The 21,973-nt window shown below is 39.9% G+C and overlaps 1 protein-coding gene across 1 annotated transcript; it reads left to right on the top strand.

Annotated features, from left to right (window-relative positions):
* Positions 1-1,969: 1,969 nt before the first annotated feature.
* On the top strand, positions 1,970-20,266 carry stk17b (serine/threonine kinase 17b (apoptosis-inducing)). The gene is made up of 7 exons (XM_034694213.1): positions 1,970-2,546; positions 10,134-10,346; positions 12,409-12,547; positions 13,336-13,462; positions 14,340-14,388; positions 14,767-14,946; positions 15,887-20,266. The coding sequence occupies exons 1-7, from the start codon at positions 2,425-2,427 to the stop codon at positions 16,107-16,109; spliced, it is 1,053 nt and encodes a 350-aa protein (XP_034550104.1). The 5' UTR covers positions 1,970-2,424; the 3' UTR covers positions 16,110-20,266.
* Positions 20,267-21,973: the final 1,707 nt, after the last annotated feature.

The raw sequence follows: 21,973 nt of genomic DNA, 5'->3' as shown, positions 1-21,973 counted from the left end.
ACACATCGCGTAACTTAGTGTGTAAGGAATAACTCAACCAGTAAGTCACCAATATCCCTCACTGAAGAAACTATTCTCTCCTAAACCACATGCTTAGACCTCTTCAGGCTGTAAGAAAATGAAAAGTAGACTAAGAACAAGAAAGATCATAAAAATCTAAATGGAAAAATATAAGAAAAAAGTTATAGTATCCCTATAAATAATTTGTAGTTGAAAAGTTTCATTAGAGGTTGCCTTCATATGGATAAAATGCCAGGGTCATTGTTCCATCCTCCAGATGCTTTTCCAGATGTTTACACACCAACATGTGCATAATGGGTGGATTTATGTTGCAGCTCTTTTCTGCCAGCAAATGAAAAAATTAATAATACTTGTTATGATAACGGCCGGTTAAAGTAACATTATTACAACATGGTAAGAAAAAAAGTTTGATTTGATTCATAGAAAGTATATCAAGTTATGAAAAAAGGCATAGTAACTGATTCTGGATTTTGACTCATAAATATGTTAATGACACATTTTTATTATGATCTCAAGTCATTACTTGGTAGCTTAATAATTAAATGTTGACCTTTTTAATGAATCATCTCTGGGTAGTCATGATTGCAAACTGAAGCCTAAATTATGGGAGAAGTTTCCAAATGCATATTAATAACCTACCTTGAGTGTTGTTTCTTGTATTCATGACAACTTAGTATCAATTTTTAATCAGGAATTCACTGTCATAACTTTATCTGTCTTAAAACCTTCTTACATTATAGTCATAGGGAGTGAGTATTTACAGGTTAAACACCAGTTAAAACATGAGCTTAGGTGTAATCATTGACAAAAATACAGCGGTGAATCCAACACATGCCAGGGGTTGAGAAAAAACGAAACAAAATTAAAACTATTAGAAAAAGTGAAACATGAGGGAGATAAAAAAAAAAGGAATGAGTCAGCAGTTTCAGACTGTTTTAATTTGTTAATAGTTTAAGTCTTGTGGTTTAAAGAAGTTAGTTTTTATGTAGTGATGCATTTAATTAACTCAACTCAACTTTATTTATATAGCACCTTTCATAAATGCAGCCCAAAGTGCTTCACAAAGTAACAGAGAGACAGAAACAACAGCAATGGTAAAATTATAAAAGGCATGATTAAAAATAAAATTAAATCAATGCAGTAAAATTAATGGAATAGGTAACATTAGAAAGAAAAGTTAAAAATAAGGTAGTTAAAAAGATAAGATAAATACAATAAATACATTGGTGGAAAAAAGTTTTCGGACACCCTTAAAATTTTACAGTCTCAAATATTGCCATGAAATATTTGTGAAAAAATCATTTTTGTGTTTCAAGCATTAGGCAGACATAGACAAATAAAAATGATAATTTTTTTTATTGTTTACAAAAAAACTAAAAGCTGAATTATTGACAGTTCCAATATGTCAGTCCTCAACATTGTCGGTATCAAAGTTACCAAATAACAGAGAAGGTGTTCAAAACTGAACAAAAAAATAAATAAATCTGGCTGTGACTGTACTAAAATAAATTGCACTTGAAGACCTAAGAATGTGATTCTCAATACAATATTTCACAAATGCATGGGGTGTCCGAAAACTTTTTTCCACCACTGTAAATAACTAAATAAAATAAATATATGCTAAAGCAATGGTTATAATAATAATCCAGGGCTAAAATAAATTACCCCAAATTAAAAGCTAGATTAAAAAGAGAAGTCTTAAATTTCTGATGTCCAGAGGCAGAGTTCCATAATTAAATAAATACATTTAAATTGAGGTTTTCTGTTGTAAAATCTACTTGTGTTGTAAATGTATTTATGGATGTAAATTTGAGCCCTTTTAATATAAATATTAAAACTGTGAAATGCAGCACAGTCCATGGTACCAAACATCACAGCTGTTAAAACTATTGTTTCAAATAAACTCAACCCCTCACGTACCTCCCCTTTTTTCAAACCCAATCCCAGTGCGCATGCTCCAGGCAGTGACGTGTCCAGAAAGTGTCAAACAGAAGGATGTAAAAATGATCTAAAAGTCTTCAGAGAAACTTGAGGAGAGATGTAATGGTCACCAGCGTCTGCAGTCTGGATAACTTCCCCTCTGGAGTCACCTTTAGGGTCAGCTTCTTAAGACTAACAAGGCTTCTGTAGTTGAGTCACGGAAAATCGGTTTAACTCACTTTAGTACCCTCGTCATTGACCGTCGAGCTAACTGAGTTAGCGACGGTTGGGCTAACCGGAGTAAAGTAGCAGCCGTTATAATGTTAACCGGAGGAACCGTCACTAACATGTAGCTGATGTTAACCTGAGAGTGTTATCGTTAGTTAGGTTTCCAGGTTAGTTTCACCTCCTCCTCCCATAGTAACCTCAGTAGCTCTCAGCCCGGGCTCCAGCCGGTGTCAGATACCCGACAGAGAGAGGACCATGTCTCGGAGGAGGCTGGACAGTCGGAGCGGGCTGTCTGCGGGGCTCCTGGGAGAAGTCCAGACCCCGATCAGCACGGACCCCATCGAAGGTGTTTATGAAGTCACAGGAGAACTTGGAAGGTAAGGGTAACACTACAAAAACTCCCTTTTTATATAGAAAATAGCTTTACAGAGGGTCCTATAGAGGGTAATGGATCCTAGACTAGATCAAGACCAGAAGCCTTTGGATTTGCATTCTACCCAACACACTTTTACTGGGTACTGGATTTTTGCTCAGACTCGATATGTCGATAATTATACCGATATGCTGTTTTTTAATAGTAAAGGACATCTGGAACCATCTACCCGAGGAGATCAGGTCTGCTTAGTCAGTGAGCTCTTTTAAATCCCTTCTTAAAATATACTTTTATCACAGAGCCTTCACGGATTTTATCTGAATTTTATTTGACTTTACTTTATTTCAACCGTCTTAAGAAATATATTTTAAAATAATTGTATTCCTTTGAAGTTCTTTGAGGGGAATTTTTTCTTTTAAAATATGTTTTTTTTGCTGCCCATGTGAAGCACTTTGTAACTTGGTTTTTGAAAAGTGCTCTACAAATAAAATTATTATTATATTATTATTATTATCAAGTCTCTCCTGTGTTCCTCCCACTCTTACTGTGACAGCTCAAGAGACAGAACACAAGACAAACATGAATTAATAATTTACCATAAGTGATAAATGTATTCTTTGTAAATGTCTGTCTAACATGAGTCTGGTTCTGCTTGAGGTTTCTGCCTTGCTAAATGCTGCAAAGTGCTCTGCTTATGGTGGATTAAGATGAGATCAGACTGAGTCCTGTGTGTAAGAGGGGACTGGATCTTATCCTGTCTTGGGTACATAGAGTACGGTCTAGACCTGCTCTGTGTGTAAAAGCGTCCTTAGATAACGTTTGTTGTGATTTGGCGCTGTACAAATAAAGATTGATTGATTTGAAATATAGACATTCAGAAGTCTGGTGTTCACTGCTGTAATAGCTTTGTGGAATGACTGACGTGGAGGCTGCTGGGAGGTCTTTGCTGACACTTCTCTGTTCTCACTTTTCAGAAACTCTAGGTACCTTCCAGTTTGACGGTTCTTGAGATGCGTAGTTAAATTGTTAGTGTTGTCACCTTTGCTTTAAAAACACTGCAAGAAGCTGCTCTGTGGTCTGTAAACGACACTTCAAAATACTTCCATACAGCTGACAGTTCAAGCTCTTGTTAGTTCATGTACGCTGTAATGAGCCACATTATCAACGTATGTGTCAACGAAATGTTCATACCTGCTTATATGGATAATATTAAAGCTTTTATCCACTAATATCCATATCTTGTTGATACTTTTGCGTCCTTCCTTTATGTCATATTCTTATTGATCTTTAGGTATAAACCAGACTGAACACAGGTATAAAAAAATCAAAGTGTATTTGTGTTGTTATTTATTATTATTTTTTAAAATAATAATATAATAATATTGATATAGCACTAAAAGACACTAAAGGAGAAATGTGAGGAAGACAATGAAAAAGAATAAAAAACAATAACCTGCAGGGATGTGACAGTAAGAAGAAATGACAGAAAGGAAGATAAAACAGGTTCAAATAAAACAATGTTGGAAAACTAAAAACAACAAAATATTAAAGATTAAAACAATTTAAAGATCAGAAATATATCAAATATGACAATATAAAGAGAGAATGCACTCTGTTTTGAGGTTTAGCAGAATCCTTTCCTCATTTTATCTCTCCATCTTGTGTGTGCTTCTCTATAACAGTTAGAAATGATTAAATAAAGCTGGACTGATGTCTGAGAGTTTCTGCTGCTGTCTGCAGAGTTAAAGTTGTTAAAGGTCCCGTGAGGATTTTCCTGCTTGCGTCAGTTTCAAGGTGAATTTTGCTGATTTTGTCCTTCACATTTGTGATCAGTGTTTATTTACTTCTCTGAGAGTCTTAGCTGTGTGAATGTGAAATGAGTTGTCAGAAGAGTGCTGTTATCCACTTGGTCTGACACCTACCTGTGGTGTCAGACATTAAAGATGACCATACAGGAACAGTCACCGTTCTTGTAAATTATCCTGTTTGTTATTTTAGTTCCTACAGAGACATAGTTATTGATTTTAGGCTGCTTCACAACCAGCTAACATCTCATCACTAGAGTTTTAAATGATTCATTTTCACTCCTTGATATCGTAAATCAAGTAAAACGCAACATTATAATGATCCTTGTTTATAATTAGTTATCAGAGAAAGAAAGTTCTGCATCACAAGCATGTTAACACTAATGTTTCATAACCACATTAAAGTCCATCATTAATATCTGCAGAATGCTGGGCAGTGATCCAGACTGAGGGAAGTCTTATCAATGTGACAGTATGGAGCCTGACGGTGACTCACACATACCATCCATCAACACATTCAACTCAGTAATACATGATTACACAATGAAGTTTATGAGACACTCACGCCAACAAAACACTCATAACAACTAAACACTGAGATTCAAATGTTTATCTAAGCCAAGAGTTATTTGAACTAAAGTTTAAACAGAAACTTAATAATGAAAGAACTTTAAAATATCAGATCCACAATGAGAAACATTTAAAGACATCTGAAGAATAAAAGTTTGTTTTGAGGTTAGGGATGTCCCGATCAGCTTTTTTGGCCCCTGATCCAGAGCTGTTTTTTTAATGTTAAATATTTGCCAATATCGAGTCCCGATCGATACTTGTGTTTGCTTAGATTATGTTTGCACAAGAGATAAGAGAGTTGAGCTGCATGCTGTTTTTTCCTTTAACAAAAATAAGTAATTAAAAAAACCAACTAAAATATGTCTTATGTTTATTTCATTTAACTTAATCCAACTAGCATTGTTATAAAACTCTTAATCTGTTTTACAAGCTTTGCTGTATGAGACCCACCCAAGCGTGCCGGATACGACCCTGTTGGTGAAGCTTTCAGCCGTGTGTCTGCCCCCTGCTGGCTGGCAGTATAGGTCAAAAATCCGTCAGTCAAACTTTAAAAAATAAATACACGTCGTACGAATGTTTCTCACTGATTTCTCATCCGTATGCTGTGGTGATATGTAGTTAGTATTTGACTGTTTTGTGTTCAAGGCCTCTTTTTCTTGAAAAGTTTCTTTTCGTTAGTTATTAGAGTTTAAAAAACGGGGTTTTACTTCCGGGTTTCCTTTGATTCACAGCCGCCGTAGAGGGAAACTTCAAAGGACCCACAGCGTCTTGTGACGCTACGCTGTAGGGCGGAGCTTATTACAGTGGCTTCACAGGCTCTGGCTGCACAATGGCGGCGCCCAGGAGCGGGATTTTTTGGCTTCAGAACTGTAAAACGGGAAGAGGCGGAGCAACACTGTCCATTTTTATTTACAGTCTATGGACCCACCAAACTGGTGTGCTTCATTGCAGCACGCTGTAAATCAGAGGCTGCTCTGAACGCAACTCTCACGAGACAGTGCGTGATTCACAACGGCAGCATCCGGCTGTGAGACGGAAAATGTAAATATATTGAAACACGCCCGGTTGCACGCCACCAGCTACAGAGATGAGATCAGACTGAGTCCTGTCTGTAAGATGGGTACATAGAGTAAGGTCTAGACCTGCTCTGTTTGTAAAAGAGTCCTCAGATAACCTTTGTTGTGATTTGGTGCTTTATAAATAAATAAATAAATATAGATAGATAGATTGATTGATTGATTGATTGATTGATTGATTGATTGAAATATAGACATTCAGAAGTATGGTGTTCATTGCTGTAATAGCTTTGTGGAATAACTGACTGGAAGGTTAATGCTGACACTTCTTCACTCTCAGTTTTCAGAAACTCTAGGTGCTTTCAGTTTGACGGTTCTTGAGATGCACTGTTAAATTGTTTCAATAAAGGAGTGTTGTCACCTTTGCTTTACAAGGTACTTTGTGGTCTATAAACAACACTTCACAATACTTCCATACAGCTGACAGTTCAAGCTCTTGTTGGCTCATGTACGCTGTAATGGAGTGCACATGATTAATGTACTTTCTATTACAGTTGGTAAAGTTTAAAGAAAGCTGAAATGATGTCTGCAGAGTTACAGTTGTTAAAGGTTCTGCATGCCACTAGCTACGGAGTGTTATGCCAGTATAGAGAACGGCAGCTGCCGCTAGCCACAAGGTTGCTAATGCTAATGTAACAGACTGTCCTGTTTAATGTTTTGGCCTTTTTTAACCGTATGTCCCTGGAGAGTTACCGTAAGCTGCATAGAGCAGATGTTTTTCAGTTATGTGTCAGGCGGTGCTCATGTGAGTTCTACAATATATTTAAATCATGGCTTGAGTTCTTCATCAATGTCCCATTTATTATTTTGTCATTATGTATACACGATAGGGATGGGCATTTCAAGCCAACCACTATTCGATAATCATTGGCATTTATTTAACGATTATTTGAAGAATAACAGCTTCACAACACTCTATAGCCACCTTCTGGAGGGAATACCGTATTACAACCAGGCACCATAAAAGACGATGACAAATGTTACTTTTAAAATGAGAAAATATTCTTAGTAACTCTTCGATTTTTTGAAAGTGAACAAATTTTCATTGCCCATCCCTAATGCAGATCACCAATCGATTAAAAACGTCCAGATCAGCTCCGATCCGATAGTTGAAATCGGGGTAGGTCTTACATGTTATATTATTTTTGTTGTTGATGATTTCTTAAACTCAACAAACATGTTAAACCATTTGTTCTGAGCAGAAGAAACAGGAACAAAAACAGAAAACCAGGAACTAAACTTCATAGATTTCACCCAAAGTCAAAGAAGTACTGAAATAATGTGTGGTTGTGTTAGCAAGTGCGCATCCTGTCCATGCATCCATGCTTAAACAAAATACACAGAAACATCAGTTATATGAAATAGATATGGCTCCGACAGATTAGGAAACAAAAACATTGTTTTTCCTAGAAAGACACATGGTATCCTTCAGAGGAAAGAGTTCAAAGGTCAACAGGATTTGTGAGATGTATTGTAGAGGTCATGAGTCAGTCTCTCCAGGGGGAGCAGAGACGTGATCTGTTTATCCACACGGTGACTGAGAGGAGAGGCACAGATTTTTAATAAGGGAATAAAATAGTTATTAGCAAAGATTAAAGAGAGACTTTGATGTTCTTAATCCATCCAGATGAACATGAATCTAAACCTGAGTGATCTGATGTTTCTGTATTTTACTGAAATAAGTCATCCAAACAGCTGACTTCTCGTGGACTCTGGACTGTAGATCTAACTGCTTTAAACACACGAGCCGTGCAGTGCCAGGGGACCTGATGTGGTCGTGCTACAGTAGACCTTTGTCATGTGTTTGTCTGTGTGTGTATGTGTGTGTGTTTGAGAGCCATGGCAACAGCTGCTGGTTGATGATGATGCTGTCCTATGATTTCTGAGGTGTGTCTGAAGTAATGTGTCATGCAGCGGCGTGTACTCTACGACTGTACGACTGTACGACTGTACGAACAGGCCAGGAGGAAGGAAGTCGGCGCATGTGGAAACCTGACTTCAGAAAGGAGAACTGGCACAGACCACTTCTGTTAGCTTATGTGTGATTCGTCAAAACAGGAAGTTCTGTGGTGCAATATTTTCAAGAACATGAGAGGGGCGATTGTATGTATACTTTTGACCTTTAAAAGAATTTGTAGTAATCCTGAGCTTTAGCAAACAACATTCTCTTATTGATTAAAACACCTTTGACGTTGTGAAATCCTCGTATAACTGGGACTCTTTCATACTCTGCAACCATCCGTCCTGTTTATCAATTTATCAATCAGTTATGTTTATTATCGCCTTGTTTGAACAGATTGTAGCAATACCTGGAGTAAATGCGACCCGCTCTTTCTCTCTCTCACCCATGGATGCTCTCAGCCTCTCCTTCAGCGCCTACAGTGCTAAACTTAATCAAAAAATGGAGTGTGCTAACTTCAATGAACAACCAGCAACTCTCACAACAAAAAGATCCATCACAAAGCACAAAATGTCTTATCTAGTTCAGAGCGTCCAGCCAAATGGATTGTGACAAGTTGGAAAAACACATATATTCAAAAAGCTTCATTTATTTATTTTGTGTAGACAAAACTAATTAAGGTTTCTAGGTTTCTATTCTAGTCAGTGTGTTAACTTCCACTGGATCTGCTCCGATGCGTTCCGGCTGCGTCTCTGATCCGGCAGGTCGGAGCTCTCTTAATCAGATGCACAAGACTTCTATTTTTGCTGAATACCGGAGCACGACGTATCAATCTCAACAGATTTAGATGGAGCGGGACAGGAAGTCAGGCACCAAAACAAAAAGGGCTCCAACCTGCCGTATCCAACAGAGTGGATCCAGTGGAAGTTAAAGCTAGGGTTGGTAGTCACGGAAAACTAGCATGAATTTGAATGTAGCATTTCCTCAGGACTCCGTCTACTTTCAAAGAACAATATCCTTACAGCTTCAGAAAGAAGACTGTGGCTGATTATCTGTCGCTCTTCCAGTCTCCAGAAGTTGATGATTTATGATTTATATGAATATGATGATTTATAAAAGAAGCAGTGAGTTACTTTAATACATGAAGATGATTGTCTCTGTGAAGAGGAGTGTACCTGATCGGTTAGAACGAGTTGAACTTCGCCTGTTGTGGACAGAATAATGACATAATGAGGTTTATCCCTGCACGCTGCACGTGCCTCACAGAGCTCATACAGAGAGGAGAGGCTGTTAAAGGTGTGGTCTTTGTCTTTGTCACGCAGGGCAGCTGTAAGGAAATGAACTCTGTGGTGATGTGGGGACTTTTGGGAACCAGCAGTGTTAAAGTTTGAACATATCTCTCTCTGAAACTTTGACCACAGCTATTAGTTTTTATCATCTCTTGTAATCCGACAGCTTTATAGCTTTATGATTAAGACTGTCCACGACATGTCAGCTGGTTTCTTTAATATCTCATTGAGTGTGACAAGGAGCACGTACCTGTTTGCTTAGTTTGTAAATGACTTCTGAACACTTTATATATAAACATATTCAGTACACCAAATGTGACTGCATATTAATATGAGTTGTAATCATGATAGGTGGTCCCACAAGGGAGCAGAATATTTTAGTACCATTGTTCTATTCTTATAGAGAAACCCTCAGGGCCTGTAACCTTCACCTTCATGGCACCTTTGTTCTGGTGGTGGAGTTCTTACAGGGTCATTCCTCTTCTGTTGGAGTCATTATCAGGCCTGCTGGAGATGTGTTTCCATACGGTTTATTTGCTAACCTGTTGGTCATTTTGTTGCGGTATAACTTAGATAAACATTTATGGATAAACTACAGACAGAGTGTTAACATGGGTCATGAACATCATTGGTCCTGCAAACTTATAAAAGATCTCTGAGGTTTTGACTTCAGATTCAGCAGGTCTAGCCGCAGAGACATTTGGTTCTTTCCAGTCAGATGGACATTAATAATTCACTGGATAATTAAGTTATTGGAAAAGCATTGACACAAAGTTAAGTAGGAGTGTTTACAACAATCTCTGAAGTGCTGCAGTCTTTAAATATAATCCAGGGCCACAAACACCTGGGTCTGTGGTGATGTCATTTGTTGTCCTTTATTTTGAAAGTACTGCCAAAACGTCCGAACGCAAAGCTGTCAGTTTTAACATGTGTCCTCTCTCTGCTCCTCAGGGGGAAGTTTGCTGTGGTCAAGCGCTGCGTGGAGAAAGTCACGGGGAAGACGTTTGCTGCCAAGTTCCTCCGGAAGAGGCGGCGAGGTCGTGACTGCCGCGCAGAGATCATCCATGAGATGGCCGTCCTGGAGACGGCCCGTAACAACGCCCGAGTGGTCAACCTGCACGCTGCTTATGAGACAGACCACGACATCGTCTTAGTGCTGGAATAGTGAGTTATAACAGAACCAACAACACATTATTTGATCTGTCTCATTGTTTAAAGCACATCTCATCAGAATTCCATATTTCTATTTTTTTGTACTATTTAACTACTATTTTTATAATGTAAAAACTACCTCTGCTACTCACCACTGCACTTTATCATATTATTTTAGCCTGTACATATTAGTCAGGCCTATTTGTTGTTTCTTTGTATTTATAGCTAAGGTTATTGTTATTATATTTTTTATTTTATTTTTTATTGTAGTTGTTATTCTTATTCTTATTCCTATGCCTTGTACAAAGAGAGCACAGTTTACTAAAGTCAAATTCCTTGTGTGTTCAAGAATACTTGGCGAATAAAGCTGATTCTGATTCTGATTCTGATCAGATAGTCTCCTCACCCGGCTGAATGTTTCTAACACAAACAACCAAAAAGGTGCAACAAGCAGCAAGATCTTTGAAATACCTGTTTAGCCGGACCTCCCTCACACAGCCGGAGGAGCTTTCTCTTTTTTTACATAATCCTCATCATGTTGTTGTAAACGAAACTTGTAATAGCTTAGAGCCTTTTGTTTTGCTAACAAAAACCAGGTTTCCTTCCTTCCCATCATTCCTTGTCTCCACATTGAACTCATCATTTGTTTCTCCTAATGTAAAATGTGATTTAAAGTTGTGGGCAGCAGAAGGTGTCTGCGGTGTCACTGCAGGAGAAAGTAGTTTGAAAAATCCTAATTTAAAATAATCTAAATGAAAAACAGTATCTGAATTAACTCCAAGAAATCACATCACTATAAGAAAATAAACCCATGCTAAGTGTTTATATTGCAGATAAAACAGCAAACCAACAGCCTACTCATCAAAGTGATCATATTTTAAAACCTTTAATCAGGCGTTTGATGTGCATTTAAAGTCAAATCTGATAAAGCATATTTTTTTTGTATTTTTCCTGAATTTATGAACGTGTTTCAATACTTTAACAATTTTATTCACTCAGTAATCTTATATTTTATGCAGCGTAGGTATGAATCATGACTTTTAGATCATGTGACTTTTATCTCATCTTCAAAATATATTTCCTTCCATTGTTTTTCTGCAGCCTGATGCTGACTGCAGCAGGTCTGAAAGTTAAACTGAAACAACAGAAGGGAGGGAACGTGCTGGTAACGGTGTATTAGCTCGACGCCCAACCCGAGCAGAGATTAGAGATATAAAATATTTGAACGCCACAATAAGCCAAACCTCAAATGTGAGGCTGGTGGAGCGTCACTGTAGCAGAGTGTTAAGTGTTAAAGGCCAAAGTCTGTTTTTTCCAATCTTAGAGAGCTGAAAACTTTATTATGTAACACTCATTATTTCCAACAGGTTCATCAGGATCAGTCTGAAGCCTTAACGGCCCACTTCAGCACAATTATAAGCCTCATATTTAACAGTCAGTCTCCAAACGGGAACGTTTCCTTTACCTATTTTCAGATCATGTCGTCAGATGATGTGTATGTCTCCGTCTGGTTATCATTCATCTGGTTTCTCCACCATCACAACAGAAACCAGATCCCAGACCTCGATTGAAAACATGAAAACTGAGTAGTTGTCTTGAAGTGAATGTTGTGATTTCTAACCACACCTTTTAATACTTCAGTACAGCCTTAAATCCTTTCCTCTGAGCAACAATTCACTCTGTTGATCTAAGCCTGGACTCTTACAGAAATACATCATTAGGAAGTTGAATAACTTGAAAAGTGATAAACTCAGCTGAACTCAACATTAGGCGTCGTTTGAGTCTTTGTGTTCACTTTGGCTAACACACTTTCCTGCAGGTCTTGACTGTGAGTAAGCAGGGAGGAGGCTCCTTCTTGCTCAACCACAGTTTGCCCGGACATGTCAGCAGAGCAGCAGTGACCCTCTGGCATGGGTTGGCCACTGCAAACACCAAGCTACACTTATATTCATGTTTGTCTTGTTTAAAGTGCGCCCAGATAACCTGCAGTCATTGTCACAGCTGTATTTCATGCTTGTTTCAGGCTGTGGATGTGTGTCTGTGTGTTTACAGTGTGTGTGTTCTCTTTGTGCAGCGCTGCAGGTGGAGAGATATTCGACCACTGTGATTCTGACGAGCTGCTGCCCGAGGCCCAGATCACACGACTGATCAGACAAACACTGGAGGGAGTCCACTACCTCCACCAGAGCAACCTGGTGCACTTAGACCTAAAGGTGCACACATACACTCACTCACACACACACAGATACAGAGACATAGACATGTATGAGTGTAGCTGGAGTCAAGGGAGCTATTTTTACATGTTCACTCGCTTCACCACCAACTTCCCCCTTAAGTGCCTGCCTGTGTATTCCCTTTTTTTAGAGCAGTTGTGCTCAAAACCCCAGTTTCCTGTTTTCATGACACAGTTAGACTCAGAACGAGGATTATAGGAGGTAACTGAACCATCCGCCCTGGGCAAAGTGGGAAAACTCCACATCACAGCCACATAAAAACTAATACATCTTTCTTCTAGAAGCACAACTGTTACTCAGCATGCACACTGCTCTGGTATTTACAGCCCCTGAAGATGACATATTAGTGCATATGTGCAAAAATAAATCTTTTGTCTTTGTCTGACATGTCTTAAAACATGGAAATGAGCCTTTTGTTGTAGCTTTGGGAAGGGGATGAAAATCAAATGAAAGGCTCTTCAACATTTGATGGATGAGTGCAAACAAAGCCAGCATGTTCTGTATGTTCTCCTCTGGTACAGGATGATGCAACATTTAATAAAGGTGGTGTTTGCTCAGTGTGGTATGGTCAGTATATTTCAGCTCTTGAACAAATGATGGTAGAAAGGTAAACACCTGGCCTTGTGAGGATACATATGAGCGCTGTTCAAAGAGAGCATGAGAAAGCAGTTATATAATAAGTTCTGAGCTCAGGTTCAAAGGTCGTCTGATCTGTTCAGTCCCTCTGCTCTGTATGACGCTCACTTCATATTCCCTTTCTGTTTCAGCCTCAGAATATCCTCCTGACCAGCCTGGCCCCTCCAGGAGACATTAAGATTGTAGACTTCGGCCTGGCACGCAGACTGGGTGCGGTCGGGGAGCTCCGGGAGATTCTTGGCACGCCTGAGTATGTGGGTAAGGTGATGTTCCTAAAACATGCTTTGATACTTGGAGACATGAGACAGGATGTCAGCAGTGTGACCACATCAAAGTTAGACAAACCCTCCACAGGCTGTGATGAAGATGAAATGTCTTTGAAGTCCTCAGAGAAGAACTTTCACCAATTATCGCTCATTCAGGATCCACGAGACGTCTTTAACATCGTTCTCATTAACGTGCTTTTACCTGCATGAGTGGAGAGAGGCCTCGCCTGAACCTGATCTCACACAGACCTAGAAGCCTCCGCCTGTGTTGTCAAGCCGCTCCAACTTTTACTCCGTCAGCACCACCATGAGTTAAACCTGGTTGTTTATATAACAATAAGAAACTTGAGCAAAACAAAACAAAACAAAGATAGCATAAACGCTCAACCATCAATTCAAAAGTGGAGAAATGAAACAACTTAAAATGGATCGATCTGATCGTTCACTGAGAGAGTCCACTCACACTTTACCAGAGTCTCTGTGCTCTTTTGTTTTTGTAAAGGTTTCAGCAGCTACAAAAAGAAAGTCTCAAATCAAGCCTTCAGGTGTTCACAGCTCCTCAGACTTTAACTAGAGGGTGATCTTAGCAATGCTAATGACTTGAAAAGGTGAAAGATTTTTGCAAGTTCATAACGCCTGAACAACAGCTGACCTTTAAATCCCTGATAAACATACGTCCTGAAAGCTAAACATGAGACTTGTGTAGACTCAAACAGGAGTTTGTTGTCGTTGAGGTGAACTAGATTTGAATTAAATCTCTAAATCCATAATTGACAGGTACATTTCTGAGCAGGCACAGCCCTGACCTGAGGACACAACACTTCAAAACAACATTCAGATGATAACTGACTTTTTCTTTCTTCTTTCAGCTCCAGAGATCCTGAATTATGAGCCCATCACCACAGCCACAGATCTATGGTGAGTTCATTCTGACAAATCTGCTTCAGTGATGAGCAGCGGTTTACAGAGACATCTCTGTCAGGACTGTTTTCTGTGTTTGTGTCTGAAACAAAAAGCCACTACACAAACACACAGGTTTATTTGTACACACAGGTTAAGATGATCCCTTGTTATGCAAAGCCACAACCACAAAGTAGCTCTGTAGAGGCTAATGGCTGTTTACACTCTGAGAAGTTATTTTCTCGCCTTTCTTCTTCTGTTCTGTGGTTTTTAAACTCTGAGAACAGAAGTTCAGTCTGGTTTTAATAGAATAATGGAGTAAATAACTCTCGGTGTTGAAGCTCTGGTATTCATGTGCTCCTGTGTCTGTGTCCCTCTGTGGTGTGTCGTCCTCAGGAGTGTGGGCGTCATTGCCTACATGCTGGTGACAGGCGAGTCTCCGTTCGTCGGAGACGACAAGCAGGAGACGTACCTGAACGTGTCCCAGGTCAGCGTGGACTACAGCAGGGAGGCCTTCTCCAAGGTGTCCGAGCTGGCTGTGGACTTCATCCGCAAGCTCCTGGTCAAATCACCAGAGTGAGTAAAGACACGACAAACAGCTCAGAATAGAAACACAGTCCCATGATTTATTTTAAATGAGATCAAAAAGGAATGTTTGCACAGAGCTGCGAACAAAGAGATGAGAGATTCTTTTCCACAAGACGACCATCACGTAATGTTTTATTTCAGAGCAGCTCTGCTCAGTGTGAGGAATTCACTTAGATCAGCCTGCAGCTCTGAACTCTGTGATCTGTGACCATTAAGCAACTTTTCATTCCTCAAACAGGCTTTCTATCCCTATAAATACGCTGACATGTTTCAAAGACACCTCACCAGGTCATGCTGAAGCTGTTTTCCTGTCACGTGAAGGTTTTCTCTGTTTGTTGTGTGTAGAATTTTAACCTTTTCCAAAAATGTTTCTCTGATAAACCAGAATCTTAGTTTCTCTTGAGCTTCATTAAAAATTAAATAAAGAAGAGGGGAAGAATGACTTTCACTTTCTGGTCAGTGGTCCCTATCAGAATATTAGTTTGTAACACTTGTATTGTGACCAAGCGGCAACCTCGGGTCTCAAAATATGAAGCCCATGCGACAGTGTTATAAACTGCAATTCATCGAGGATCCACTTGAGGCTGGCTGCAGAAACACAGCACTCAGGAACAGATGAGTGACGTCACGCATACTACATCCATTATCTATACAGTCTATGATTGTGACATGAATGATTTCACAGTTGTTGTTTTCTGACTTCCACACAACCCTACTTGTTGAATTATTCCTCATTTTATTTGTCAAAGTAAAAATGGCTGTAGGTCTCTATTTTCTGACATTTTAAAGATCAAAAACTTGAGTGAGTAATTAAAAAGAATAACCAGCATATGAATGAATGATGAAACAGACAGCTGCAGCTCTCCTGTCCAGTCTTGTTGATATCAGTGTTGGAGTGTAAACAGTAAACGTTGTGTTTTGACCCCAGGGACAGGCCCAGCGCTGCAGAATGTATGAGCCACCCCTGGCTGTGGCAGCAGTTCTACGTGACTCCTGAGCCCACCACCACCCGCACCACCCAGAGGAGCTGTGGCACCAAGTGGGCGGCCCCGCCTGAAGATCCTGAAGACAAGGAGAACTTCCTGGAGTCTCCTCACACAAAAAGGTTTCGCTCTGAGGAGGAGACACCAGCTGGGGACTATGATGTTTGAGTTCCTGTAAAAAGGGGAAGACAGGGGGACACATCTCCCTCTGAGCTTTTAGATTCTTTTAAGCTTCCAGAAAACCAGCGTCCCGTCCCTCAGAAGTACCTATTTACTTAATTCCAAGATCGACCACACAGACCAAAGATGAGCGGCGACATCTTGAGATCTGTCGCTGTTAAAATGTGTGAAAATTGTACAGCACGTCTGAGCTAATACAGTGTGTGTAACCCTAAGTATTTAATACCTTTCTTTGTTAAGTCTCTGGTGTTTTCTCAGGGCTACTGAAGCCCGCTCTGTGTTCAGTGCAGCGCTATGCTGATGAAGGCTAGTGTCGAGTCATTCTAGGGAAATCTATGCAATACTTCTCTGCTGCGTTTTATCTTTTTGTGTAACTTGATAACATTCTGCCTTAAAGCTGCAGGGTAAGTGTTCTTAGTCACCAGCACAGCTTCCTGTGTAGCTGCACTCATGCTCCAGAAGAGATACATAGACTGTATTTATCACTGTCCGTGCGTACAAAGCACAACGAAGTCAGAAAAAAGGAGATGTGGAGATAAGCTCCACTGCAATGAGGAAGTGTGATCATGTTTTTTTTCATGTTGCGTTACAGAGAATAAGGGACCGTGGGACAGCAGCTTCACGTGTCTCTACTGCTGTCTCATCACAGCTAACTGTCTGCCGCAGAGAGGCTGAATTACACCAACATTACATTCCTAATAAGTTTCATTTATTCAAAAACATTCATCCTCTCTCTGTCTGCAGGAACACAAGGGTTTCATGGAGCTCAGGGTTTGACATGCATCTTATTTCAGTCACTCAGACTCCAACACAGCCTCCTTAAAACAGCTGACTGACTTACACCTTTAATAATGAGCTTGAATTTGGGTTTTAGAGGAAACTAATTGAAGCTGAAATCCTGTATCCCCAAACGTGGGCCCTAGTTTCACAGATCTTGACATAAAAAAAATGACTAATATTAATTTATAAGTGTGTTCTCTTGAAGGTCAACAGACTCTGTTGACAAATTCAACAACTTTGCTCGGCCACCACAGCCTTCGTTTGTGTTGTGTGACTTTGTTTTAACACACTAGTCGTAACTTTCAGCAGCACACAAACTGAAGGCAGATAAGAGCTGCTGTAGACTTTATAACCTGAGCTCTGTGAGGTTACAGGGATGTGTTTGTCAGCAGTGTTTGGTAGTGTTCAAGAGAGCCATGCAAAGTGGGGTTACAGTCCATTTTGTAACTGCTGGCTGAAGAAACTCACCACAGTCATTTCTAATTTTTGTACCTGTAAGATATTTTAGACGTAGGTTCAAAAGTACTGAAACAACCCTCTGACTGAAGGGCTGTGAGTGGACATGGCATTCACAGCTTCACAGTATGATAGAAACTTAAACCTGTAATGCCTCACAAACCTGATACAGTCATACCGTCGTTCACATGCCACACCCGCACTTACTCAAAGGATTTCCTCAGCGCGCTCTGAGTTCCTCTTCGTCAGCGGACAGAAATGAAACAGCTCTAGCACTTACTTCATGAGCACACATACGGAGCTGATAAGCAGCACGGGAGCTATTTCTGAAAGTCTGTTTGTTTGTGAGACCTTGAGAGGTTCTCTGTGTGTTCCAGTCCCTCGCCAAAGCCATGCAGTGTGCTTTCATTACAAAGCTGCTCTATTCCTCCGGGGTCAGGCTGCATGAAGTCACTCACTCCTGATGATCTGCTCTCAGGGCGTGCTGCTCGCTCTCTGCTCACTCTGCTTGTCTTAACGGTGTTCTTACAGGCCGATTATTATTATTATTATTATTATTATTATTATTTATGTGCTGGACGTATACTTTATATTTTATGTAAATAACGCTCACGTGTCTGGAGGAGGTGTGGAGGTGGTCACGCTGTTATTGGAGTGATAAAGGGAAAGCTTCAGAAGGTGAAAGGAAGGATCAGTTTTAAGGTGGTTACTCGGAAGTTGAGCTCATGTGGACATGGACGATGAGTCAGGTGGTTTAAGTAAGGAGGAAGATGATTAAACACTATAAATGAGTCAGGAATGTGTGTACAGGAAGTATTTCAAGGAATAGTTCAACAATTTTGGAAATAAAGGAATCAATGTTTCTATTTCTTTGCAGGGGAGTTCTAATATTTCTTGAACGTTGGGCCAAATGAGGAAGATAAAATCTTTGAATTGCTCCGGTAGATTGCTTCAGCCTGCAGCCATGAAACAGGCGGTGGTGCCATTAATCTCAGACAGTTCTTTGAGATGGTTTTGCCACTGATGGGCTCAGATTGTTCATAGACTGTCTGAAGACTGTGACAAAAAAATCTAGACCACTGTGTTGAGGAAAGACTCAAACTAAAACCACAACCAGCCTTGACCCCTCTTCACTGACAAACCAGACTCCACTTTTTATACCACAGTGCACTGAGTCACTGGTTTACTGCATTCAACAGATACTTACTTCTCTGTAACAGTAACCAGGTTCAGTGGCGGCAGACCAACAACTCCTGAGATCTGAGGAAAACCTAGTCGTTTTGTGAATGGAGTGTGGTGTCCTTGACGAGCGATGTATGGGCTGTTTCTGGTTTTAAAAAACATCTTTACACTTGAACAAAATGTCTCTATTAACATTATTTATTGAAGCAGAGCTGCAGACACTAAAAGTAATGATCAGAGTCCATTTGTGGCTAAAAGAAGCACATTAATGTGTTGACTTTGAAGAGGATGATTTGTCTTAAAAGGTCAATCAGCCTGTTTCTCTGCTGTTGGCTGAAACAACCTGCTGGAACAAAGTCAAACGTCTTAGTGGCTGTAAATCACGAAGAGCCCTGAAATATACATTTTTAAAAAGGGTCCAAGTTTAAAAGAAGTACTGGAAGCAGAGTCGTGATGTTGGCATATAGATATGTAGGATGAAGGCTTTTAGGCTGATGACGTTCAGATGGTGAAGTTTCAGATGAAGCGTGACAGATCATGTGAAACATGAGGTGCTGTCGAGTTGCAGGATTTACCACCTTTGTCTGAGTGAAACCCTCACCTCCTCTAACGTGCAGCGCTGGCATCTCTGATTGCTCTTAATCTCCAGTGAAACATTCCTCTCTCTGCTCCGAGGTGCCGAGCACAATGAGACCACATTGTGTTTGTGTTTGTTGTTGTCACCAGCTGGTACAATGGCCTTTGTGCGGGAGATGGGCGTCTCCAGCCACGACCATGCTCTCATCCTTATGCTGTCATCCTTAAAAACTGGAACACCACACTGTAAAAGATTTTCATCTCACAGAGTTTAATCTCATCGAGCTTTCAGTGTTTTCTTTACTGCGCGAAGGTAAATCTGCTTCATAGTGTAATGTATCTCTTAAGCTGGAAGAAAATAAGCTTGAAACTTCATCTCAGTCTCCTCTGCGTGTATACCTCTGCAAACAGGTGACAGCATCTTGAAATGATCTCGATTCAGGCTGAAATATCACAACTTGATGTGAGACTTGTACATTTCTGGAGCTCCACAGTGACACATTCTGTTCCCTGTTGCTGCAGCGCCTGTGAAAACAAGATTTAAGAGTTGTCGAGTCACTTCACCTCAATAGAAGATGGACTTGTTTTGCAGTGCAGTGATGTCAGGGATCTCACTTCGCAGGATGACGAAATGCACAAATGATTTGGGACAAAGTGCTGGCATTGTCTGCCTCCTTCCGTCACTTGAACACGACTTCTGCTGTGGTGTCCGTTTTGTCATTTTGTACAGCTATTGTGCTGTCATCTTCAGCAGCTAGTCACTCGGTGGCCTCTGTGTGTGTGTGTGTGTGTGTGTGTGTGTGTGTAAGTGTGTGTGAATGTGTGTGAGTGTGTCAGTGATCATTGTCTGGCACTCGGATGATGATCCTCTATAAAAACAGAGCACTAGGTAACATTCCTGTTTTTTCTGCGTGCCCACAGCGAGACTGAAGGAAACTGTAGTTTAAGTCAAATCCGACACAAGCACAAGCAAATAAATGTTCAAGAGATGTTTGTTTATTTTGCATTTTATATTTTTTTAATGTATGAGCGTTCCGATTGCATCTGAAATTACTAAAAAAAAAGACTTATTGTATTCTGATCAACTGCAGGCTAATATATATAAGCATCACAAAGCAAACTGAAGAGCTCATTAAAGGTTGTAGAAATACTTCATGGAGTGTTCGATGTCTTCTGTTGTTTTTCAAATGTGTATCTTTCTCCTCTCTGCTGCCCCTGCTGGAGCAAGGATGTAATAGCACTCAAAGGTCAATTCATGTTCGTTCATTTAGACATTTTAATTTTTCCACATATTTTGGGTCTTTGTTTTTAGAAACTTTTAAGATTGACGATTGATTTCTGCACAAGACAACAGCCGTCACACTGCTCTCCTCAAAGCCACCAGACTCCTCTCACAAAGTCACAGTCATTATACAGCCCACAGGACACACTGCTTCAATCTCTCAGATTATTTACGCTATCGAGCGTGACACGACCTTTAGTAATGGCTCTACTAGGGCTGCCAACTTTCTCTGAACTGGAAATGCAGAAAGTGTGTATATTCCCTTTAATCCTTACTGTATCATTATGTAACCTCATATGAATAAACCTCAAAGAAAACACAATTTGGCTCTTTACATCAAAAAACAGGCAAAAGAAAAATTAATGCAAAAGAGTAGTATGACTCACCAAATTTACTTTTTCCATGGATACTTTTTGCTGCTCTTGACTGACTCAAGCAGTCTTTTGTCCTTTTGCACAGCCTGAGTTTTTGCAGGACTTGGCGCATTTGCACTGTATACAACTGATGCGCGTGAGGGGGCCTGTGATTGGATGACAGGTGGTGTGAATGACACTTGATCTGCCACTGCTGTTTTATCTGATCCAGGATCTGTAGAGTGCAGTCTGCTGTATTTACAAGAGTTAATAGTCAATATACGGGACAATTGAGGTCCTGTATGAAACAAACCAATTTAGCCCAATATACGGGATGTCCCAGCTAATACAGGACAGTTGGTAACCCTAGGCCAGGGGTGTCCAAAGTACGACCCGGGGGCCAATTGCAGCCCAAGGTCCATTTATTTATGGCCCCAAGCTTCCATCTTAAATTGTGTTATTTATAGCAAAGAAATGAATCACAGTTTCTTTCTACAAACAAAACTAAAGTCAATCCAGAAACGTCTCAAAAAGCTTCATATGAACTACCTGTCTAAAGCCAAAGCTCTGGGAATTCTGCAAGACGGCAATAAAGAAGAAACACAAGAACTCTTAAAGTTGACAAGTTTTCAAATTAATGTTTTTATCATGATGTGAAAATGTTCTTGATGAACACTAAAACTTCAGAAGACACAAAAGAGGACACAAGACAAGATCAAATTATGAAATTGTGCAGAAAAGGCAAAATTTGGTGCATCAAAAATGTTCAGAACTCAGGAAAATAATTATTTTGTTCTTAAAATGTTGCCTGCTTGTCAGAAAGGTCTTAAAAACCACCTAAAAAAAGAAGTGTGATGAAATCTAGTTCATGATCCTGCCATAGGAAAATAATGATACAATACTTTTTCCCACATTGCCCGACCCTAATTAAAAACATTTTCCTCCAGAAGAAGATAACGTTTGCTCATGTGTACATGGCTTGTGGAGAACTGAGGACTACCTAGTTACTAATTTATTCAGACAAAATTTAAAATGATTGTTATTAAATAAATATTTCATATATAACTTTTGGGATTCCTAAGTCTCAGTAGGAGCCACTGGCCCTGAGGTATTCTGACAACATCATATGTGGCCCTCTTTGAAAGAAGTTTGGACACCCCTGCCCTAGGCTCTACACTCACCATCTTAAAACACATTATCCAAAACTCAACACAAATAACAGC

The sequence above is a fragment of the Notolabrus celidotus genome, chromosome 10 (assembly GCF_009762535.1).
Source record: "Notolabrus celidotus isolate fNotCel1 chromosome 10, fNotCel1.pri, whole genome shotgun sequence".
NCBI classification, from domain to species: domain Eukaryota; kingdom Metazoa; phylum Chordata; class Actinopteri; order Labriformes; family Labridae; genus Notolabrus; species Notolabrus celidotus.
Note: the sequence above shows the minus strand (reverse complement) of the source record. Positions and strands in the feature narration are given on the sequence as shown.

Coding starts and splice junctions, on each gene's coding strand:
- stk17b (XM_034694213.1), top strand. CDS start 2,425: ATGTCTCGGAGGAGGCTGGACAGTCGGAGCGGGCTGTCTGCGGGGCTC. Junction 10,347..12,408: donor ATCGTCTTAGTGCTGGAATA/GTGAGTTATAAC, acceptor CTCTTTGTGCAG/CGCTGCAGGTGGAGAGATAT. Junction 14,389..14,766: donor ACCACAGCCACAGATCTATG/GTGAGTTCATTC, acceptor TGTCGTCCTCAG/GAGTGTGGGCGTCATTGCCT.